Here is a 19,080-nt window from a genome sequence, read left to right on the forward strand (position 1 = left end):
GAAGGTTCACCTTCCGACAGGAAACAACCCTAAGCACACAGCCAAGACAATGCAGGAGTGGCTTTGGGACAAGTCTCTGAATGTCCTTGAGTGGCCCAGCCAGAGCCTGGACTTGAACCCAATCGAACGTCTCTGGAGACCTGAAAATAGCTGTGTAGCGACGCTCCCCATCTAAGCTGACAGCGCATAAGAGGATCTACAGAGAGGAATGGGAAAATTTCCCAAATACAGGTGTGCTAAGCTTCTAGCGTCATACCCAAGAAGACTTGAGGCTGTAATCGCTGCCAAAGGTACTTCAACAAAGTACTGAGTAAAGGGTCTGAATACTTATGTAAATATGATAGTAAAGTATTTTTATTTATTTATAAATTTGCAAAGAATTATAACCTCTTTTTGCTTTGTAATTATGGGGTATTGTGTGTATATTAATGATGTGAAAAAAAGCCATTTAATCAATTTTAGAATAAGGTTGTAACGTAACAAAATGTGGAAAAAGTCAAAGGGTCTGAATACTTTCCGAATGCACTGTATTTTATAAGAAAGCAAGATTGTTCACTTTTGTTACATAATTGATAATAACATGTTAATAAGTAAACTGATTTCTTCATGTACCTGCTAAATAAGTTCAACCCTGGCCTGGAGATAAAGGTGGAAGGCAGTTGCACCACATTGTTTGCTCACAACACTTTGTAAATCAAAAAGCTAAACATAGTTTATCAGATTTTTTACATTTATTTTCAAAAGATAGTTCTGCATGCCATTCACAGAAATGATTAACAATATGTTTTCTGCATAGCCATGGATACAGGCAGGGACAGGATTGTGCAGATAGTTGAGACAGGACTAATATTGTAGCATTACTTAGAGACAGGGAAAAATAATCTAATTTGGCACATTGGAGTTCTCAGCAAATGAAGCTGATCTGTCATTTAGCAGACACTTTTCAGAGTGGCTCACTGTCATTACAGTGGGTCTGAACAACAGCATAAATTACATCAATAACATTCACAAATTACATAGTCATAACATTTATAATGCTATGGGGAATGTTTGAACTGTCCAGACAGGGATACAATGTGCATAAAGACAGGGTTGGATAGTGTGGCATTGGGAAGCCCATGCAGTTTGAACAGATGAGTCACAGTAGATAACAAACAACTTCATGATCGAGGGATGTCTGTTCATTCAACAGGGAGCAGAGTTGTGGCTGAGCAGGTTGTTCTCTTCACAGTGTGCTTGACAAGCATGAGGAACTGAATCCTTTGAATCAATGTAGAGGTGAAAGGAGTTATATTGCAGAACTAAGTAACAAACGTATGCTGTTTAAATAGACTGTCGTCCCATGACAGCATGCATTGCAGTTCATAGTCCGACTTCATAAAATGATCACATCTACAGATTATATCACATTTAACTATGATTGCATTTCAATGACATTTTAGTGTAAGTTGCCTTTTCTACACAAAACGACTTTGATATAAATGATCATATTCTTTTCAGATTGCTTCTTTTTCTATACTAATAAAGTATAGGGATGATAATGCATCTACTGACCACTGAATCTGATTGGAGTTAGAGTGTATTTCTGAAATACAACCCTAACGAAAACCTAGAAGGTCTTTTCTTTCTCATCAATGGTCTGCATGACATCACTGAGTGGAAAAGACACAAAAGCAATCTGTTCAATCTCACTCTTCTCCCCACATTCCATCAGGCAAGCAAAGTGCTCAGTGTCCTCACTGTAGGCCAGGTCTGAGTAACCACTGGGTCCACTGTGGACGATCCAGGGCCGGTCCCAACCTGACGTGTGCAGTGGGGAACGGTTCAAATACACTCCCAAGTCTTTCCTCGTCCTCTTATTGGTCGGATGGGTGAAGAGAAGCCAGGTTTGTGTGTCTGAGGCCCGTGGTGATGATGTGGTACCACCCATGCCCTCTTCACCTTGCTCAGGGGCAGGGAAGCCAATCACACTACCTTGGCAACCACCATGGCCTGGCTCCACTAACCTCGGAGCCAAGCGAGGCTTGTCATAGTAAACCCCACTGCTCTCACTCAGAGCCTCCACTCTATGTCCTCCATGGCGGGCGTTGCAGTACAGGTGACTCCTGCCCTCGTGGTCTATGATCTCTGCCATCTCACATTCACAGGACTTTCTTTGAAGCATCCTGCCCATTTGCCATGTCTGACCGAAGTCGTCACTGTATATTGAGAGAGCATGAGGCTGTACCGTGAAGGGGAAGGGGAAGGAGAAGCATTTGAAGTGGATATAATAGGCATAGGTAGGTATGATCAATCTTCCACTCTCCATTTGAATGCCATGGCCTGGTCCCACAGCAAATGTAGCCCACCTTCTGACTGTTTTGCCAATCACACTCTCTGTCAAGTCCTTTGTCGGGCTCCAGCTCTGGCCCTCATCATTACTGGTGATGTAGCACAGGTGGGCCTTATTCTTGCCTGTCCAGATCTGATGGTGCTCCGAAGTGTTCCCTAAAATGCAGATGAAAAACAGGAATAGAGTCTTGGTATTCTTCTCATACACCGGGCAGGGGTTCATGGTGCGGTGGTCTGGTAAACATGCTGACAACAGCTCCTGGGATTCTGACCACTGGGGAACAATGGAAAAGAATTTAAACAAAAATGAACAAGTAGAAACTGTAAGCTGTATGAAACAACTCAATTAAAGATGAACACCTTCAACTGTGTATTATGCCTGTGATGTGTTTAGATTTGGAGGGGACATTTACCTGAGTGGATCCATTTTGTTGAGTTCCTCGCCTCATAACAATACTTTTTGCATCACTGTCACTGAGGGAAGAGCGCTTTTCTGCAAAGGCAAGGAATGTCTGACTCTCTTTTAGGTAAATGAGAGCTGGAATTCTGTATCTTGTCCCAGTTTGCTCCTGTTTGAACAGAGTTGTTTTTGCAGGTTGCATTTCGATTCCTGGTAAATAACTCCTTGATGATGTATTCCCCATAGCTGAAATTGCTGGTTCCTGCTAACAGAGGGATTACTTCAAACACACATGACATATCACCTGAGCCACTAAATTCACTATATTTATTCCCTTGACATGAAAGAAAGGCGTATAGGTTGAATCGGATAAACGCTTCGCACGACTGCTAGCTTACAAGTAAATCATCAAGCTATTTTACATGCAAAAAGATGGTCTACTACGTCGACGTCGTTATAAGCCAGAACACATACTTACAGGAGCAGGCTTCTTAGCCTACAAATCACACCGTTGAGTCGTGAGACCCAGTTAAAACGAGCATAGCGTTAGCTACCTCTAAAACTATTTATTATTATTATTTTTCCTTTCGCTATTAAATGTGGAAGCGTGTCGTGAAATAACAGCGTACGTAGCTCGTCTGGGGTGTATTCATTACGTCCTGCAACGGAAACCGTTTACCGTTGAAGAACCAAACGGGGGCAAACAGAGCATATGGAACAACACCGCTACCAACATGAATTTGTCCAATTGAAACTCTCGTTTTTGTTGCAAATTTGCACATTTCCATTTGGAGTAAACGTGTCTGTTGCTAAACGTTTTGCAACATAATTGTTGTAATGAATACACCCATGTTGTGTGAAAAGTCAGTGGCGGCAAAAGAGACCAAAACATTCTATACTGCCAACAGCTGGAGGGAATGTAGTCCCGACTTGTTGACGTGTTGCTAGGATACCGGAGTCTTGACTGATTGGATGTTTATCCATGTACGTACATCATGAAAATTGTTTTTTTTTAATGATGTCTGGCTGGTAAATTAACAGTTATGGTAAAATAGGTCAATTTGGGCTGTAAATTGTGTCTGGATAGCTCTCAACAAAAAGGTACTTGCTGTAGATGTAACAGTGGACGTTAATGGCTGCAGCCGGACTCTACAAATTCGATGTGGGAGACAGTTACCCCGTCAATTGTTTTCCCATCCGACCATTGTTTCATCAACGAAAAAACGGTATGAATTCACCACTCTCTAACAGCAATAGTATTCACTGTTCACTGTAGTCTTATCACTTCACTGATAGGCCTATCGAATGGCATTTGATTAATCTATCCAAGACTGTCTGGAATAAAATAATTCAGCATGGTGCTTGTTTTCTGTTGATTCGTTAGGGGCTGGTCACTGGCTGGTTGCTCACAGAAATGCAGTGGAACATAAATACAAATATACACGAACTAAGAAATCAGAGGGAAACAGTTTTGCCTCAAACTCAATTGTGTCTGAGTGCACACGGGTTGAAGAGTGTGCGACATCAGATATTCCTGGCTATACATTGGATGCTCCTCTCCTGGTAAGCAAAGAACACATTTGGTTTACAACTCTTTTTCAATAAATCGCCAACCCATGCAGTAAACAATGAACAATGTATCTATGAAATAATATATTTAATCTCATTAGTTAATAAAAATAACTATTTTGAGATTGTTTTATATTGCCTTGTAGTTGTCATTGCATTGTGTGGACAAGCCATCTGACCTGTGCTCTGTTGACATCAGTGATCAGAGATTGAATTTGGTAAGATTTGCTCTTTGAGCGATTCATTTAATTTAGTGTTGGATGAATTCAAACAGTCTTAATTCCAATGGGAGATAGTTTATAGGTAGACACATAGCTTCATAAAGTTCAGTAATGTTTGACGTTTTTTTCTTTCTTCAACAGATCAATACAGAAGATTTCCTGGATTTTGAGAATGTTGCTTATGTCAACGCATCTGACAACAGTCTTACCATAGGTATATCATGTAATTATGTGTTTTTTCTTCATTATTTAACATCTTATACATAAATGTTCATTTAAACAGAATAGAAAAGTAACAACAACAAAAATGATTTTCTGTTTCAGAGCCTTTTGGTAAATTCCCCTCTCTGAGGGAACTTGAGCTATCCTTGAATGGCCTCTGCAATGTGACACTCAATGCGGAAGATTTCCCTCACCTGGAGGTAAAATAACACTATGGTTCTACAATACCCTGTACTCTCATAATTAACATGTTGGCAAAGCTATATTGGAAAGGCAGATACATTCATTGTTTAAGCCAGATGTTTTTAGATGTTCTAATTGAATCACTACACTGACTTGGATTGAGAAGGAATTACCTTCATCTCTCCCAACTAAATTATGTTTAACTGTATTTCATGTGGCACAGGTGTTGGATTTGTCTTACAACAATCTGTCTGGTGATGACATCATGTCCGTTGGTCTACTTCCCTGTCTGAAAGTCCTTCATCTCACCGGGAATCAACTTCAGTTTCTTCCTCCCAACCTGGCAGCCCCTCCCCATGGCCCCTCACAACGGTAAGTTTATGTTACTGGAATCAAATTGTTTTTATTGTAAATAGTCAACTTTTTACTGTAGGTAGGTGCAGTTTTCTGGTTTAGTTCACCCAGTCATTGATGAAATATTCCTACTCAACAGGGTTTAACGACAGGAATGAAATGAGTGGCTTCCTGGTGTGCAAGTGTTCAGAAACGTGGCTCTTGTTAATTGTTATCTGCTTAAAGTTTATGGTGTAGTACCCTACCTTCCATTAGGTGGCAGTATAGAATTACAAAGAAGAGAGATTTACATTCTGTCTCGTTATACAAGTTTGCACTGAATACCTGCAAACAGTGATGGACAATACACACTTAAAGTAATTTTATGAAAACTATAAGTATGGCGAATAATAAGCTAATATTTACTCCTACTGAATAGTGCAAAGGATAATGGCATGCGATTTCAAACTCTTGAAGTGCTGATGCTAGATGACAATAAGCTGTCCTCTGGTGTCTTCAGCAGCCTTGCCAACCTGAAAAGGTCAGTCATTGTTTATAAAGTTAGTATTTTTACTGTCCACAGTATGGTAAATTAAGAAAATACTCCAATACATTACAGTGCATAATACACACCTACCTGTATACCTACTGTATATATCTGTAAACTTCCATAGCAATATGGCATGTCCATTTTAGGCTACAGCATTTAAACCTGCAAGGGAATCGTATCTCAGAGGTACCAGAGGTGTTGCCGAGGAACCTGCAACAGAAGGGATATCTGCAACACCAGCAGGTGTTTCACAAACAAAATTGTGACCTACAGGACCTCAGGAATCACCATGTCTTTGAGGGGTTAGAGACTGAATACATGAATGGTTGGTATACTATATTTTTAAAATAACGTAGCTGGCTTGTACACTTCTTTGGACAATATTCATGTGTTTACTATTTCTTAAATCTAGCTGTCTCCGGTGTTCCGAAACACCAGCATGAACATATCAAGAACAGTTCAGAGGTACAAAGTTGTTATGGTGATTTGTATCACTTCTTTGTGCTTTTATTACTTCTTCATACTCTATAACACTAACACTTGCAACTTATTGCTCTTTTTTCTGCATGGTCTTTCTGTTATAGGATGAGTGTGGTCAATCCAAAGACGATTCCCCCATTCGCATATCCCTTGACACTGAGAAATTTTCTGGAGCATACGGTTTGCCACTACCAGAGCTTTGTTTCCTCAATCTGGCTGACAATAAGGTCTGTATATTGTCTGAATATATTTGGGAAGACTATACTGTGAGTAAGTGGAGTCACTTGTGTCTCATTATTGCCTCCAGATTGTTGAGGAAGAAGCACTGTTGTCTGTGGCCCTGTTTCCTATGCTCAGTGAGATTGTTATTCACTCCAACCCACTGACCACACAGAGAAGTGGTATGTTGACTCTCCATATTTATTTGAAGCCTTTATTAGATATGAATTTGAGCTTTTGTTAAATAATCTATTTAAGTATCAACACAGACATTTTATTAAAGTTCCAATGCAGCCATTTGAATCTCAATATCAAATCATTTAATATGGTAAAAAAAACAACCAAAAATAGCTTCTTAGGAAAGAGCAATTTCTCAAGCAACATTTTTGCTAGGACTGTCTGGGAGTGGTCTGAGTGGGTAGGAGAAAAATGAAAACTAGCTGTTGGCAAAGAGGTTTGGAACTCTCTTTCTTATTGGCTAATTTACCGCCTGGTGATGTCACCAGGAAAGCCAATACTCCATCCCACCAAAACAGGCTGCAATTTCAGGCGGTCTTTTCAAACAGCTGTTACACTAAAATGGCATTTATCAGAATTTTCATAATTTCACAGTATTGTTCCTAACTCATAGAGTGGAAATATATATAAAACACAGGAAATAAAGTGTTTGATTGCACTGGGCCTTTAACTTTTTATTCTTGTCATTTCTTGTATTTCCATCCAGGTGACCCACCACTTCTGACATACTTTCTCCAGGAAAGGTTGGGTATTAGAATTAGGCGCAAAAAGACATCAGAAGTTGTGAAGCCCCCTTTGATATTATGTATTGACTCAAAACGAAAGGTTTGAATGCAATATTCTTAATCCACATTTCGGCACAGCACATACTCATTTAACTAGGAAGTAAGATATAACTGCACATTTTTGACTGCACAGTCTTAGTTTTCATTTCAATATTTTTCAAACTCAATGCATCTTACATCATTCGGGTCTAACAGAGACTAACTTTTGATTTTGAAACTAATTGAGGAACATTCATATTTATCTTTTTCTTCAGGTAAAAAACAAAATCCCAAAGGTAACAAAGGTGCCTTTATTGATTCTCCTTGAAGAATCTTCTAGTCCTGCCTTACTTGATCCTGGCTCTCTGGAGGAGAAGCATGTTGAAGATCATTGTACGAATCCTCTCTCAGTAGAGAGAAAGTCAACAGAAAAGTCTGGCTGCTCCTCACACGCAATGGATGAGGAAAATAAACAGAAATCCATGGGAACTGCTCATAGAGTCAAGGCAATAGAGGATGCAATAGAATCATCAGATGATACCTTCCAACATGGAGAGTCATTCTTTGTGACACAGGTGATTTGCATGGTCTCTTTCATGATATTCAGGAGGACAGTTATTTGCTTTGGTTGAACATGCCAATGTACAGTATGGTGACATGAGTATAATAGTTAACTTGTTATTCTCAGGTGACAGATTTACATGATGAATCTGAATACCATCTGCTATCTGATGAGACAGAAGAAGTCAAAGAGATTGAGGAGAAAAATGAGTCAAATGCAATTCCAGGAAAATTCAGAGGCTTTGAATTGCTATTGGATGCCAAACCAGATCCAGACATGGTGGAGCCTGTTGGTGAGGAGGACCCTTTTATGAATCATTTAAGTCGAATTTTCCTACGAGTCAACGGGATTGTGGGCAATTTCAATGCTGCACTCCCTTAAGTAATGTGATCTTATGTGTTCTACAGGACTACAACACACTGTGAGAATGTTGGAACAAAAACTCAAGAATCTCCTAGTTTACAGAGATTCCAAACCTAACCTTGATTGCCTGCAGAAGCCATATGAAGAGAAGGAGAAAAGGGTGAGCTATGTGAATAACATTCGAAGCACATGCCTACTAGTGAAAATGTCATATGATCTCATCTGTCACGTGTTATCTGCTTCAACCTATTGAGTTGTGTGTCAGTCATCCATATTTAATAATAAAACAACAACAACCTTTAATTCTCAGATTGGAAATCTACCATCTCTGAGACCAAGAAAGCAGAGAGGAGAAAGAGTTGAAGAGATGCTCATACAAATAAACGAGAGGAAAACAATCAGCGAAATCCCTCTAAGTACTAAACCTCTTTTTATTGTCATCAATAACATGGGAAGTGAATATCTATCTATTTATTATATGTCATATTATTTGTTAAGTATGTAATCCTGTTCTTTCATAGCTAACGTCTTAGAAGGCAAGGGCGTCTTCAAGGATGAGTATGAAGAGGCTTTGACTTTGCTGAGGGATATGAAGAAAAGGTACAAGATGGTTCACATGAAGGCAGTGGAGCAAGCAACACATATGGAGTATGAGAGGACCACCAACCACAAGTAGAGATTCACAAACTCTGGTACTTTCAGGAAACATGAACATTAAACAAGCAACCAAACACTCTTCTTCCAATTTAGGTGAAGAGAATGATCAGCTACAAATTATTTCTGGGCTGAAGGGAAAACGTTCTTATTGAGTTTATTTAGCCCATCTATGACAACTGTTAATGTATAACATAATGTATATGTATAACATTATCATCATGCATTTGTTTGTCTTTCATTATTAAATAGCTCTGTTTCAACTATATTCAACCTTGACAAGAAGGTAACAGTGGATCTTGCAAATGGAGGCACTGTCACCCAGGCTCATGGCAGTTTTGTATTTCAGTGGGGTATCAATAAAATCTGTTTTAATAAATTAGTTGGTAAAACAATCTAACAAGGTGCCAATGTGATATGGGGTGACCTGTCATCACTTCAACTTTGTGTGTCGTTATGATTCTGTACAAATACTATGCAACAGACCCTGAACGCTTGATACTCTTGAACATATCCCACACAAACACTCATGACAGGAAGTAAATAAAGGACCGTAAGTGACGTCGGTGTGTTCCCGCCTGAAACGGAGGCAAAAGAGTTATCGAATAGATAGCAACATACATTGGACAATGGATGACCTTTCTTTGGATAATATTGATGAATTTGTCAACGACCAGAATAAAATCGTAAGTCACTTAGCTAACTAATCTATCTCGATCGATCCAACTAGCTGTTCGGGTCAGCTACCTGACTGCTCAGGCTAGCTACGCTAGATAGCTATCACTTGCCCACCTTGCTATTGTCGAATGATGCAGTGTAGTTTTAAGACCGCATCAGGTCCCGAAATTGTGTGACTACACAGTCGGTTGGGGGAAACTTCGAGCAGTATTCCTTCCTAGAAGATAGGAATATAACATACCAGATCGAGCTTGCAAGTCTCAGGGTAAACTACATAAATTGGGTCGGAACTAGAAGCACAAGCATTTCGCTACACTCGCATTAAAATCTGCTAACCTTGTGTATGTGACCAATACAATTTGATTTGTATGGATCCCACAGATCTCTGACAACAGACTTTAAAAACTGTGTGTGTGCTAACAGGTGACATACAAATGGCTGAGTCTCACTCTTGGGGTCCATGTCAACTTAGCCAAGCAATGTGTATCCAGATCCAACCTCCTAAACTGCCTTTTACAACCGAGTCCATCATGATGTGTATATTTCAGTGCTATATCATTACCTGGACAGCTCAGCTCTGCTCCATGCTACCTACCTTGTGTCTGGCAAGTTTGTCAAGAATGATACCACGGTAAGAGAACAAGCCAAAAAGCCCAATTTCATTCACCATGCCCCTACATAACTCGACATTAAACAGTAGGCCCATTTGGAAACAACGTTGGACATAGGATTCTTGCTTTGTTTTGGTATGTCTGAGTTTGTACTTAGGTTATTTTTCAATGCTTTTTTTCCCCTTAAGTGTCACAAGGTGTCATTAGTGCAAGAGGATCAGTTGGAGGGTAAATGACCAGTTCACCTACCTCCTTTCCTAACTCCATCTGGATGAATATGAAGTGTTGTGAATGTATAAATGTCATCTGTCATGTGTTGTAGATGTGAAGTCGAAGCAGAGCCTGACCGTCAGTGTACAGTGTTCAGACGGCAGTGCTGAAAGACAGTGGTCCCCTGTACAGTGCGGATTATGATGCTGTGAAAGAGAACCTAAGGAACTGCAGCAGGTATATCCGTCTTCACACTTCTTACTTGACGCAGTCCAAATAATAGATTGAGAAATTGCTGTTAAATATAAAGTTTGGTGAGTTATTTATCAGAACATACCAATCTATTTGCAGGTACAGTGCAATTCGCTGTGCTGATGCAGTACCCATGTCCTCGACAGAGGTGCAGCAGGCTCATGAGATGACACAGGCCCCACCGCTAGAGACGTCGCACACCAAATCTGGCATCAATGGTCATTCTAGTCTGGCCTCTAAACCCACCTCCAAGCAGTCCAAAGGCGTTATGGGAATGTTTGCAAACAAGAATGTCTCCAAGAGTCAAGCAAAGAGTGAACATTGGAGCAGAGAGGATGCACCTGCGGTGCGTGTTTCTGTGCTCTGCAAAAGCCATGTGATGTTCATTTAATCCGATACAACACATAATGCTATACCTTGTGATGTCACATTTATTTGATATTGTAGGTTGAGCCCTCCAAAACTAAACCAGCTCCAAAGACACATCCTATGAGTAACTTCTTTGGGAATCAAGCAACCAGTGAGTTTTTCAACATTCGCATATCATATATGGAGATATTGTTCTATAATTTCACATGTAAATACTGCACTATTGTCCTTTACATCTCTTAAGATAAATCCTGTATGTCTGCCACATCTGGCTTACATCTGACAAATCCATCAAGGAAGAGGTAGAAGCAGCCCATATGTCCTCTTCAGTGGATGAGAAGCCCTCAAGCCCAGTCCCTAAAGCAGAGACTCCTGTCAAGGAGGAACTACCAAAAGGTGCTGTGGTTGAGAAAGATATTAGGTGTGTATTACTAACTCTTATAGGAGTCCTTGTATGAATATACAACTTGTGTCATAATTAAAAAATACCATGGACACTGCAGTGATTATAAGAGGAAGTATTTGTTTGACACAGGGCTTGTATAGTATATTAGAACCAGTGATGAATCTTAAAGATTTTGGTCACCATCCAGCCGGGCTAGTAGACAGTTTTTTTTAAAACTAGCCTGGGTCTTATTCGTATTCAAAGTCTGTGCCGAGCGATACTTATAAAAAAAAATTCTAATAACAATAATTCACTGGCCACCGGGCTCGTTGGCACATGTTCTACTAGCCCAGTCTGAAAAATGCTAGCGGGCTAGCTTAACTTCCATCCCTGCTCAGAACCAACATCTCACAGAAACCTTGTCATCTTGGTGAACGGCGAGTGTTTTGAATGGCATTTCCAGAATATGCTTTAACAGAATATTTTCCTTTCAGTAGTAAGAGCAAGCGTCTTGACCATTCCGATAGTGAAGAGAAGAAGAACAAGCGTCGGAGGATAAAGAAGCCTCAGTCAGACAGTACTGATGATGAGGTTAAGATGAGCTGTAAAGGGAGGGCATGCTTATTGCTCAGGCTCCCCTCGACATTCACACTGGACTTCAGAGTTCAACTGTTTCATGGTTAATAACAGAACTATTCTATGTTAGTTATTCCAGATTGTCCTCCAAGGTTGCAAGAACAGAGGGGCCCATCACCAAGCCTTCTGAATCAAAAAAAGAGAAGCTTTTGCTATTTTTGTAAGCGTTCCCATTTTATTGATTTAAGTACTAAACTGTTGAAGTTGCAGGATATAATTAGTAAGACTTTTTTTTTTAATCTGTTTTTTTTTTAAATCACCAATTTGTATTGACCGTTATCTACCTAGCAGTCCATGCAGGAGCTTTCGGATTGTAAGAGGAGGAAGAGGAGACCTGTCTTGAAACCTTTTTGGATGACGAGGGGTGCATTGGTAAAATATTTTTTTTTTTGTTTTTTTTCTATTCAAAATTTTCTTGTTAACATTTTGCTTAAGTATAACGCCTCTGACATACACATGACGCCTATTTCTTCTCGAAGTGTGTGTCTGTTAAAGCTAAGATAATATATATATATATATATTATCTCAATGTCTTAATGATGTCTCATCTCAAAAACATTTTAAACTGTCTACCTTCCAGTGACTGAGAAAAGCTATGAGAGTGAATCCTACTCTGAGACGGAGGATGACTTTAAGGCAAGTAAACCATCCCAGATGAATCCAGACCTACCAAAACCCTCAACTGGCAAGAAAGGGGAGGAGAAGAGAAGGAAGAATGTTGCAGCCTCTAATAAATCAACTAAGCAGGCTTCTATTATGGGATTCTTTCAAAAGAAATGTCCGACATACTCGCAATGTACTGAACACTGAGAAGATTAACATCCATTTTGAGGGACTTGAGGCCCAGATGGAGAGAATCTAGAGTGACGCACATTATCAAATGTCCCGGCAACATTTGGAAGAATGCTGTCATTTTTTTCCTATTTAAAAAAACAAACAATTTTTGAATATATTTCCACATTACTGTATATGATAAAGTGGCATAAATATATCCACAACACATTGTAAAGTACCGTCAGAGCTAGTTGACCATTGCCATGTTATTGTAGCATTTATTTTGTGGGTTTGAAATTGGTTACAATTCTGCAAGTATTGAAGGGTTCATACTGTGGGGAACCAGAACAGATTCTGAACAGCCGCAGTACGGCACGCTCTTACCTGCCTCCTCAACTGGTGCCTTTCCTTGGGTCTTGTGGGGAAAAAAATGTCTGTCGGAATGCATTTTTATTTTTTTTATGGTAGAAAATGAACTTGAAAGTTTAATCTGCATATTCATTAAAGATGGTGTTTTCATATATTTACTTGTGTTCGCTACAGTATATTAAAGCCAAGTTGAAACATTTTCAATATTCACAATATACAGTCTGATCCAATCACGGAAATGGTTTGTGTAGAAAATGGGTATAAAAATGTGAATCAAGAACTTTTTTTTCCCCTCGCAGTTTTAAACAGTCCATTTATATTTTCCGGTGGGGCTATACAGGTTTTTTTCTCACCTGAGGAGCCTTGTTTCACTGCCAAAAATCTAATTAAACCATCTAGTATTCAGTGAAATAACACCATGTCAGATATAGGTAGCCATATCAAATAATTAACATCCAATCACATTAACCCTTAATCTCTCCTGGGATTTCCACTAATGGTCCGTATGTAGCTGCTGCTCATGTTGGTATCTGTACTGATGGTGCAAAAGACATGACGGAGACAGTGGAGTAGTAACGAGTAGGCAAGCAGTTGCTCCCGACGTCACTTGGGTACACTGCAGCATCCACCGAGAGGCTCTTGCTGCCAAGGGAATGCCTGACAGATTGAAAGACGTTTTGGACACTACAGTGAAAATGGTTAACTTTGTTAAAGCAAGGCCCCTGAACTCTCGTATTTTCTACACTATGCAATGATATGGGCAGCGACCATGTAACGCTTTTACAACATACAGAAGTGCGCTGGTTATTAAGGGGCAAAGTAGTGACACATTTTTTTAAATTGAGAGACGAGCTTAAAGTTTTCTTTACTGACCATAATTTTTACTTGTCTGACCGCTTGCATGAGTTTCTTACACGACTGGCCTATCTGGGTGATGTTTTTTCTTGCCTGAATGATCTGAATCTAGGATTACAGGGACTCCACAACTATATTTAATGTACGGGACAAAATTGAGGCTATGATTAAGAAGTTGGAGCTCTTTTCTGTCTGCATTAACAAGGACAACACCCAGGTCTTTACATCAATGTATGATATTTTGTGTGCAAATGAACTCAAGCTTACGGACAATGCTAAATGTGATATAGCGAAGCACCTGAGTAAGTTGGGTGTGCAATTACGGCGGTACTTTTCTGAAGCGGATGACACAAACAACTGGATTCGTTATCCCTTTCATACCCTGCCTCCAGTCCACTTACCGATATCTGAACAAGAGTGCCTCATCGAAATTGCAACAAGCGGTTCTGTGAAAATAGATTTTTATCAGAAGCCAATAGCAGATTTCTGGATTGGGCTGCGCTCAGAGTATGCTGCCTTGGCAAATCGCGCTGTTAAGACACTGATGCCCTTTGCAACCACGTACCTATGTGAGAGTGGATTCTCGGCCCTCACTAGCATGAAAACCAAGTACAGGCACAGACTGTGTGGAAAATGATTTAAGACTGAGACTCTCCAATACAACCCAACATTGCAATACAACCCAACATTGCAGAGTTATGTGCATCCTTTCAAGCACACCCTTCTCATTAACCTGTGGTGAGTTATTCACAATTTTCGATAAAAAAACAAGGTTTTATATGTAAGATGGTTAAATAAAGAGCAGAATTATTGATTATTATTATATGATTATTTGTGCCCTGGTCCTATAAGAGCTCTTTGTCACTTCCCATGAGCCGGGTTGTGACAAAAACTCACACTCATTCTTCTGTTTAATAACTGTATTGTATACTGTGTGTGTGTGGCAGGCTTACAATGATGGCAAAAAACAACATTTGAGAGTGTGCTGACCCTGGTGCTTTAGAGGGGGTATGCAGCTGGAGGTTGAATGTTTGAAGGGGTATAGGACTATAAAGTTTGGGAACCACTGGTGTAGAAAACACAGCGGTGGCCATTTAGATGCATCGTATCTTTGAGTAATAGGTTTGCTTCCTATGGTTTTGACATGCATGATATCACTTTGGCACAATAGGCACTCAGGTTATGTTTGATACACAATGGTCTGCCTTTGGCAGGGCTTAACTCTGGAAGCACACTTTGGAATCAACTGGTGTCTGATCCAGTGCCACAGCCGTGTTATTGCTTGCCGCACGGCTTGCAACGTCCCTTGATGCAGGATAGTACCCTGTCCCTTTGACAGGCTTATCAATTGAAACTTTCTCTCTGAATTTCACAGGACCAGATGAAATGACATTCATGTGCTTTGGGAATGTATGTTTGGATTAATTTCATCAATCAACAGTTACCAAATCTGAACTGACCCCAATCTTACTTTAGGTGCTCTGGGTCAAGAGCATGAAAGTTGTCTTATTTTAGATGCCAACGTAAGACATTACACATCTGTAATATATCATATTAGTGAATAATAAAATAACACATTGCGTGTGCCATGCAGTAAGCAGAGTTGCTTTCATGAGTAAAAGGCAACTGTTGAGCAAACCCATGCAATGGAAAAACAGGCCACGGATGGTCTAAACTGAGGCAGGGTTCCCTCTCCATGACTTGGCTATGCAATGAGGGAACATGATGAACTGTTTCCAGGTTTCTTCAAAGGTACATTCGTGTGAGGGAGGGGCTGGGAGATTCATACACTATCACACACAGCAGGAAAGAACTCTTTACGAGAGGATGGGGCATGCAGGTATGTGGACTAATGAATCTTTGTTTTTTGGTACATAAAACAAAACAGTCAAAATCCCTGCATCTAGACTGATAAAAGTGATACTCAAAGAAACACGGTGAAAGCTGTGAACAAAACAAATTAAACCAGGCAAATAAAAGTGAAAACACAATGACTTATTTGCAGATCTGAAGTTTCCGAACCCAACAACAGCACAACATCAAATGTACTCTACAGATAGTTACCTACGGAGTCTAGAAGCCTATAGCATTATGTATTATTCAAAACTGACAGGCTGAGACTTTATGATTAAAACTCAATTCAAGGAAAGAAATTAAAACACAGTGTCAGTCAGCTGTGAGTTTGCTAAAGGAGGGACATTATTTCACACATTTCAGAATTAGTTATACAATCAGCGTAGATTAAAGATCTCTACTGTGTAACATACAGTCAATTACAAAGTACTCCGACTCTGTAATTGTGGTTTAGTGTTGCCACACCACCTGAATGTGGTCCTGAATGTGCACTCACTGTCCATCCCTTGATCACTGCCCATCCCACATTTTGGTTTCTCTGTCCATCCCTTGTTCTGTCCTTCTCCTTGATTGCATGGTCTTGCCCACCGTACGATTTAAATTATATTCCAGCTAGGCAGATGTGGAATGCACTTTAAAACCCAGGTGGAATAAATCAGTGGGCATTTAAAAAAATATATCAAGTGATTCCACATTACTATATTCAAACAGGCCTTGAGCACTGGATTTCTTCCCAGTCTCTGAATACATTAGATATGGTGTTGTCTGTGTTAAGCATGCGCAGCCCATGCACATTCCTTCTGCAGTCTTAATTCTCTGTCAATAATCACATAAAACAACTAACATACATTACATTCATATTCTAACAAGCAGAAATACATGTTGAAATCAGAAGATAATATGGCATGGTAATTTACCTGCACATTTTACCTGCACATTTTAGTTAGAAGTGTTATCAAAAAAACACTTGCCTGTAGAAAAACATCTATGATTGATTTCATGCATACAAATAATACATATGTTGAGTTGCGTTTAAATACTATCTGTCATCATCACATGAAATCCTATGATTTACCGAGTACATCTGGAGGTTGTTAGACGGTTCATTGCCCTCCTGTTTGTTTTTATGTATAAAATAATGTTCGCGGTTATATTTATGTTTATTTTAGGTCCGCAGAAAACCATAAGTATGCAGTTATCTCAAGGTAAAGCATGCTGTAATAGATCTACATCTACAATGTGAAGACACACTACACTATACAAATACAGCACACATTTCACTACTGGTACAGCCACTGCTCAACCTCTTGATACAATTGACTAAATTGCAATGGCACTGATTGCCAGTAATCCTTATTGAACAGATCTCTCTCTCTCTCTGATTCTAGATGTTAGAGAAACATGTGGTTGTGAATTGCGTTTGAGAAAAACCGTTTGAGAGAAAAAAAGTTTTTGTTCTTGTCTATTTTGAGTTCTTGTTCAGATTAATATCAACAAACAACTTTAAAGGCAAATAAACATTCACTTGTAATTTACTTTTATAATCCCTTTCTCTCTCTTCTTGAAAAACTCTTCAAAAGAAAGTGATTAATTGAAAACAGGTTTTTACACATGCTCTTAGGACTTGGTGATGTAATAGAACCTGGCTCTGCTCTCTGTCCAAAAGAAAACATAGGCAGACATAGCTGAGAAAGGCAATGAGGAGTCTGAGGATCTTCAGGAATTTATATCCTCGGGTCAATTTCAGTGTATCTGGGTGCGCCAGTATCTCCACATCTGGCTTAATCGTTGCAATCAAGCCTGAGAGATGTTTAGATACAACTGTTGTTTTGGATCATAAATTGAGGCCTAACAGTAGGAGAATACTACTGTGTGGGGAGGCTGAAACAGTTCATTTGGCTCTGAGGCCAAACAGCTGATTACCTCACCAACACTCCTCATTAATCAATGTGCCAAATGAGTTTATTCAAGATTGGCCCCATTCATCATAGTCTTTTTGATGCACAAGTATACTTAGAAACTGTAGTACACACTTAACATGAAATCATAGGGAGAGGGATTGAATGGTCCATAATTGTACATTTGTAGTCAATTTTTCTCTTGAACAATAATAATTTCAGCGATGAACAAAAATATTCCTGTGAAACATGGTCTTGGTTTATCAGTCATGCCTCCATTACAAGCATGTGTTTAAAAATGTGAACCTCTAACAGTGGGGTTCAGGAAAGAGGGTGTAATGACTGAAGTGTTTATGACATGAATCCCAGTATTGTCCATATTTTCTTGGCACTGCCCAGATCATCAGCTGAAATGATCAGGGCCAACTTAATTAAGGAAAGGGGTAGGGTGTAAAAAACAGTGCCCTTAATAGATTTCGGAAGTATTTTGATGAAGCAAAAACTCAGGGGTTCTCTTGAACACCTTAATCAGCTATGAAAGCAAACACATCTATCAGACTTAATTAACTTAACACAATTTGGCTCCCTTTGAATCAAAAGACTGCTTGATTGATTTGCAATGCTTCAGTTCCTCACAAACACTGTTTCTGTGAGGCACCATAGTTATGGTGTAGCAGCACAGGGACAGATATTTCTAATATTTATTTAGTTTGCTCACCTCACCTGCCTCCATCTACTGCAACTAACGGCTCGCTGTAGCCCGTTATCCACAGGAAATGGCTACATTTTGGATAATAAGTTAACAATAATATATTGTTGCTACTCACACGTTGAGACACTTTTCAATAACACTACAATGTAATTACAGTGTTGTAGTAAATATTCTTACTCCGATTCTAACCCTTAATGTACTTGAAATGGTGAGGTTTCTTCAGTTCTGGGAGAATTCCCTGGTCTGACATATTCTCTAACAATGGGCAGCAGCAGGGTTGAGTAGACATGCTCCTACAGAGAGCTGACCCCACTACCTGATTTATACCCACTGACTGCCCCCAGCTGTTACTATTGCCTGAGCCAAGACTAAGCATGCATAGCTGAATTGGCCAAATGCTACTTAGAGGGAATTTGAAACGTTCCCCTCCAAAAAATTAACAGACCATATAAATGCTGAAAAGTTTCAAGATTTTCCACCAGCAATAAAATATAGAACCTTGAGGTATAAAAATGTCAATGTGACAAAAAAATTCAGTCCCACCACCCCTGTTCACTACCTGGCCTGCCACAATGAGGGATGCTGTACTTTGCGTTATTATCCGGGAT

The 19,080-nt window shown here is 39.6% G+C and overlaps 2 protein-coding genes and 1 pseudogene across 3 annotated transcripts; 2 read left to right on the forward strand and 1 right to left on the reverse strand.

The window, feature by feature from the left end:
* Positions 1-485: 485 nt before the first annotated feature.
* LOC112231265 (sialidase-3) lies at positions 486-3,405 on the reverse strand. 2 transcript variants are annotated; one of them, XM_024397926.1, is made up of 3 exons: positions 3,210-3,405; positions 2,745-2,996; positions 486-2,605 (listed from the first exon to the last, which is right to left on the reverse strand). In XM_024397926.1, the coding sequence occupies exons 2-3, from the start codon at positions 2,973-2,975 to the stop codon at positions 1,610-1,612; spliced, it is 1,227 nt and encodes a 408-aa protein (XP_024253694.1). In that variant the 5' UTR covers positions 2,976-2,996; positions 3,210-3,405; the 3' UTR covers positions 486-1,609. The 2 variants fall into 2 exon arrangements, with proteins under 2 accessions (XP_024253694.1, XP_024253693.1); XM_024397925.2 differs by having other exon boundaries at positions 2,745-2,993; positions 3,210-3,404.
* A 246-nt stretch (positions 3,406-3,651) lies between these two features.
* On the forward strand, positions 3,652-9,316 carry xrra1 (X-ray radiation resistance associated 1). Its single transcript, XM_024397927.2, has 17 exons — positions 3,652-3,957; positions 4,116-4,294; positions 4,447-4,518; positions 4,663-4,735; positions 4,846-4,943; positions 5,150-5,298; positions 5,699-5,800; positions 5,956-6,134; positions 6,222-6,274; positions 6,394-6,516; positions 6,597-6,690; positions 7,233-7,351; positions 7,566-7,865; positions 7,979-8,144; positions 8,260-8,375; positions 8,526-8,631; positions 8,737-9,316. Exons 1-17 carry the CDS (start codon positions 3,864-3,866, stop codon positions 8,889-8,891), a joined length of 2,178 nt encoding a protein of 725 aa, XP_024253695.1. The 5' UTR covers positions 3,652-3,863; the 3' UTR covers positions 8,892-9,316.
* A 182-nt stretch (positions 9,317-9,498) lies between these two features.
* LOC112230656 lies at positions 9,499-13,307 on the forward strand (annotated as a pseudogene).
* Positions 13,308-19,080: the final 5,773 nt, after the last annotated feature.

Source organism: Oncorhynchus tshawytscha, linkage group LG33, assembly GCF_018296145.1.
Source record: "Oncorhynchus tshawytscha isolate Ot180627B linkage group LG33, Otsh_v2.0, whole genome shotgun sequence".
Taxonomy (NCBI): Eukaryota; Metazoa; Chordata; class Actinopteri; order Salmoniformes; family Salmonidae; genus Oncorhynchus; species Oncorhynchus tshawytscha.

What these genes read in the sequence shown, in the direction of transcription:
- xrra1 (XM_024397927.2), top strand. Translation starts at nt 3,864, where the DNA reads ATGGCTGCAGCCGGACTCTACAAATTCGATGTGGGAGACAGTTACCCC. An exon ending in CCCCATGGCCCCTCACAACG is followed by an intron (nt 5,299 to 5,698) that starts GTAAGTTTATGT and finishes CCTACTGAATAG; the next exon opens with TGCAAAGGATAATGGCATGC. An exon ending in GTATTGACTCAAAACGAAAG is followed by an intron (nt 7,352 to 7,565) that starts GTTTGAATGCAA and finishes CTTTTTCTTCAG; the next exon opens with GTAAAAAACAAAATCCCAAA.
- LOC112231265 (XM_024397926.1), bottom strand. Translation starts at nt 2,975, where the DNA reads ATGGGGAATACATCATCAAGGAGTTATTTACCAGGAATCGAAATGCAA. An exon ending in AACAAAATGGATCCACTCAG is followed by an intron (nt 2,606 to 2,744) that starts GTAAATGTCCCC and finishes ATTGTTCCCCAG; the next exon opens with TGGTCAGAATCCCAGGAGCT.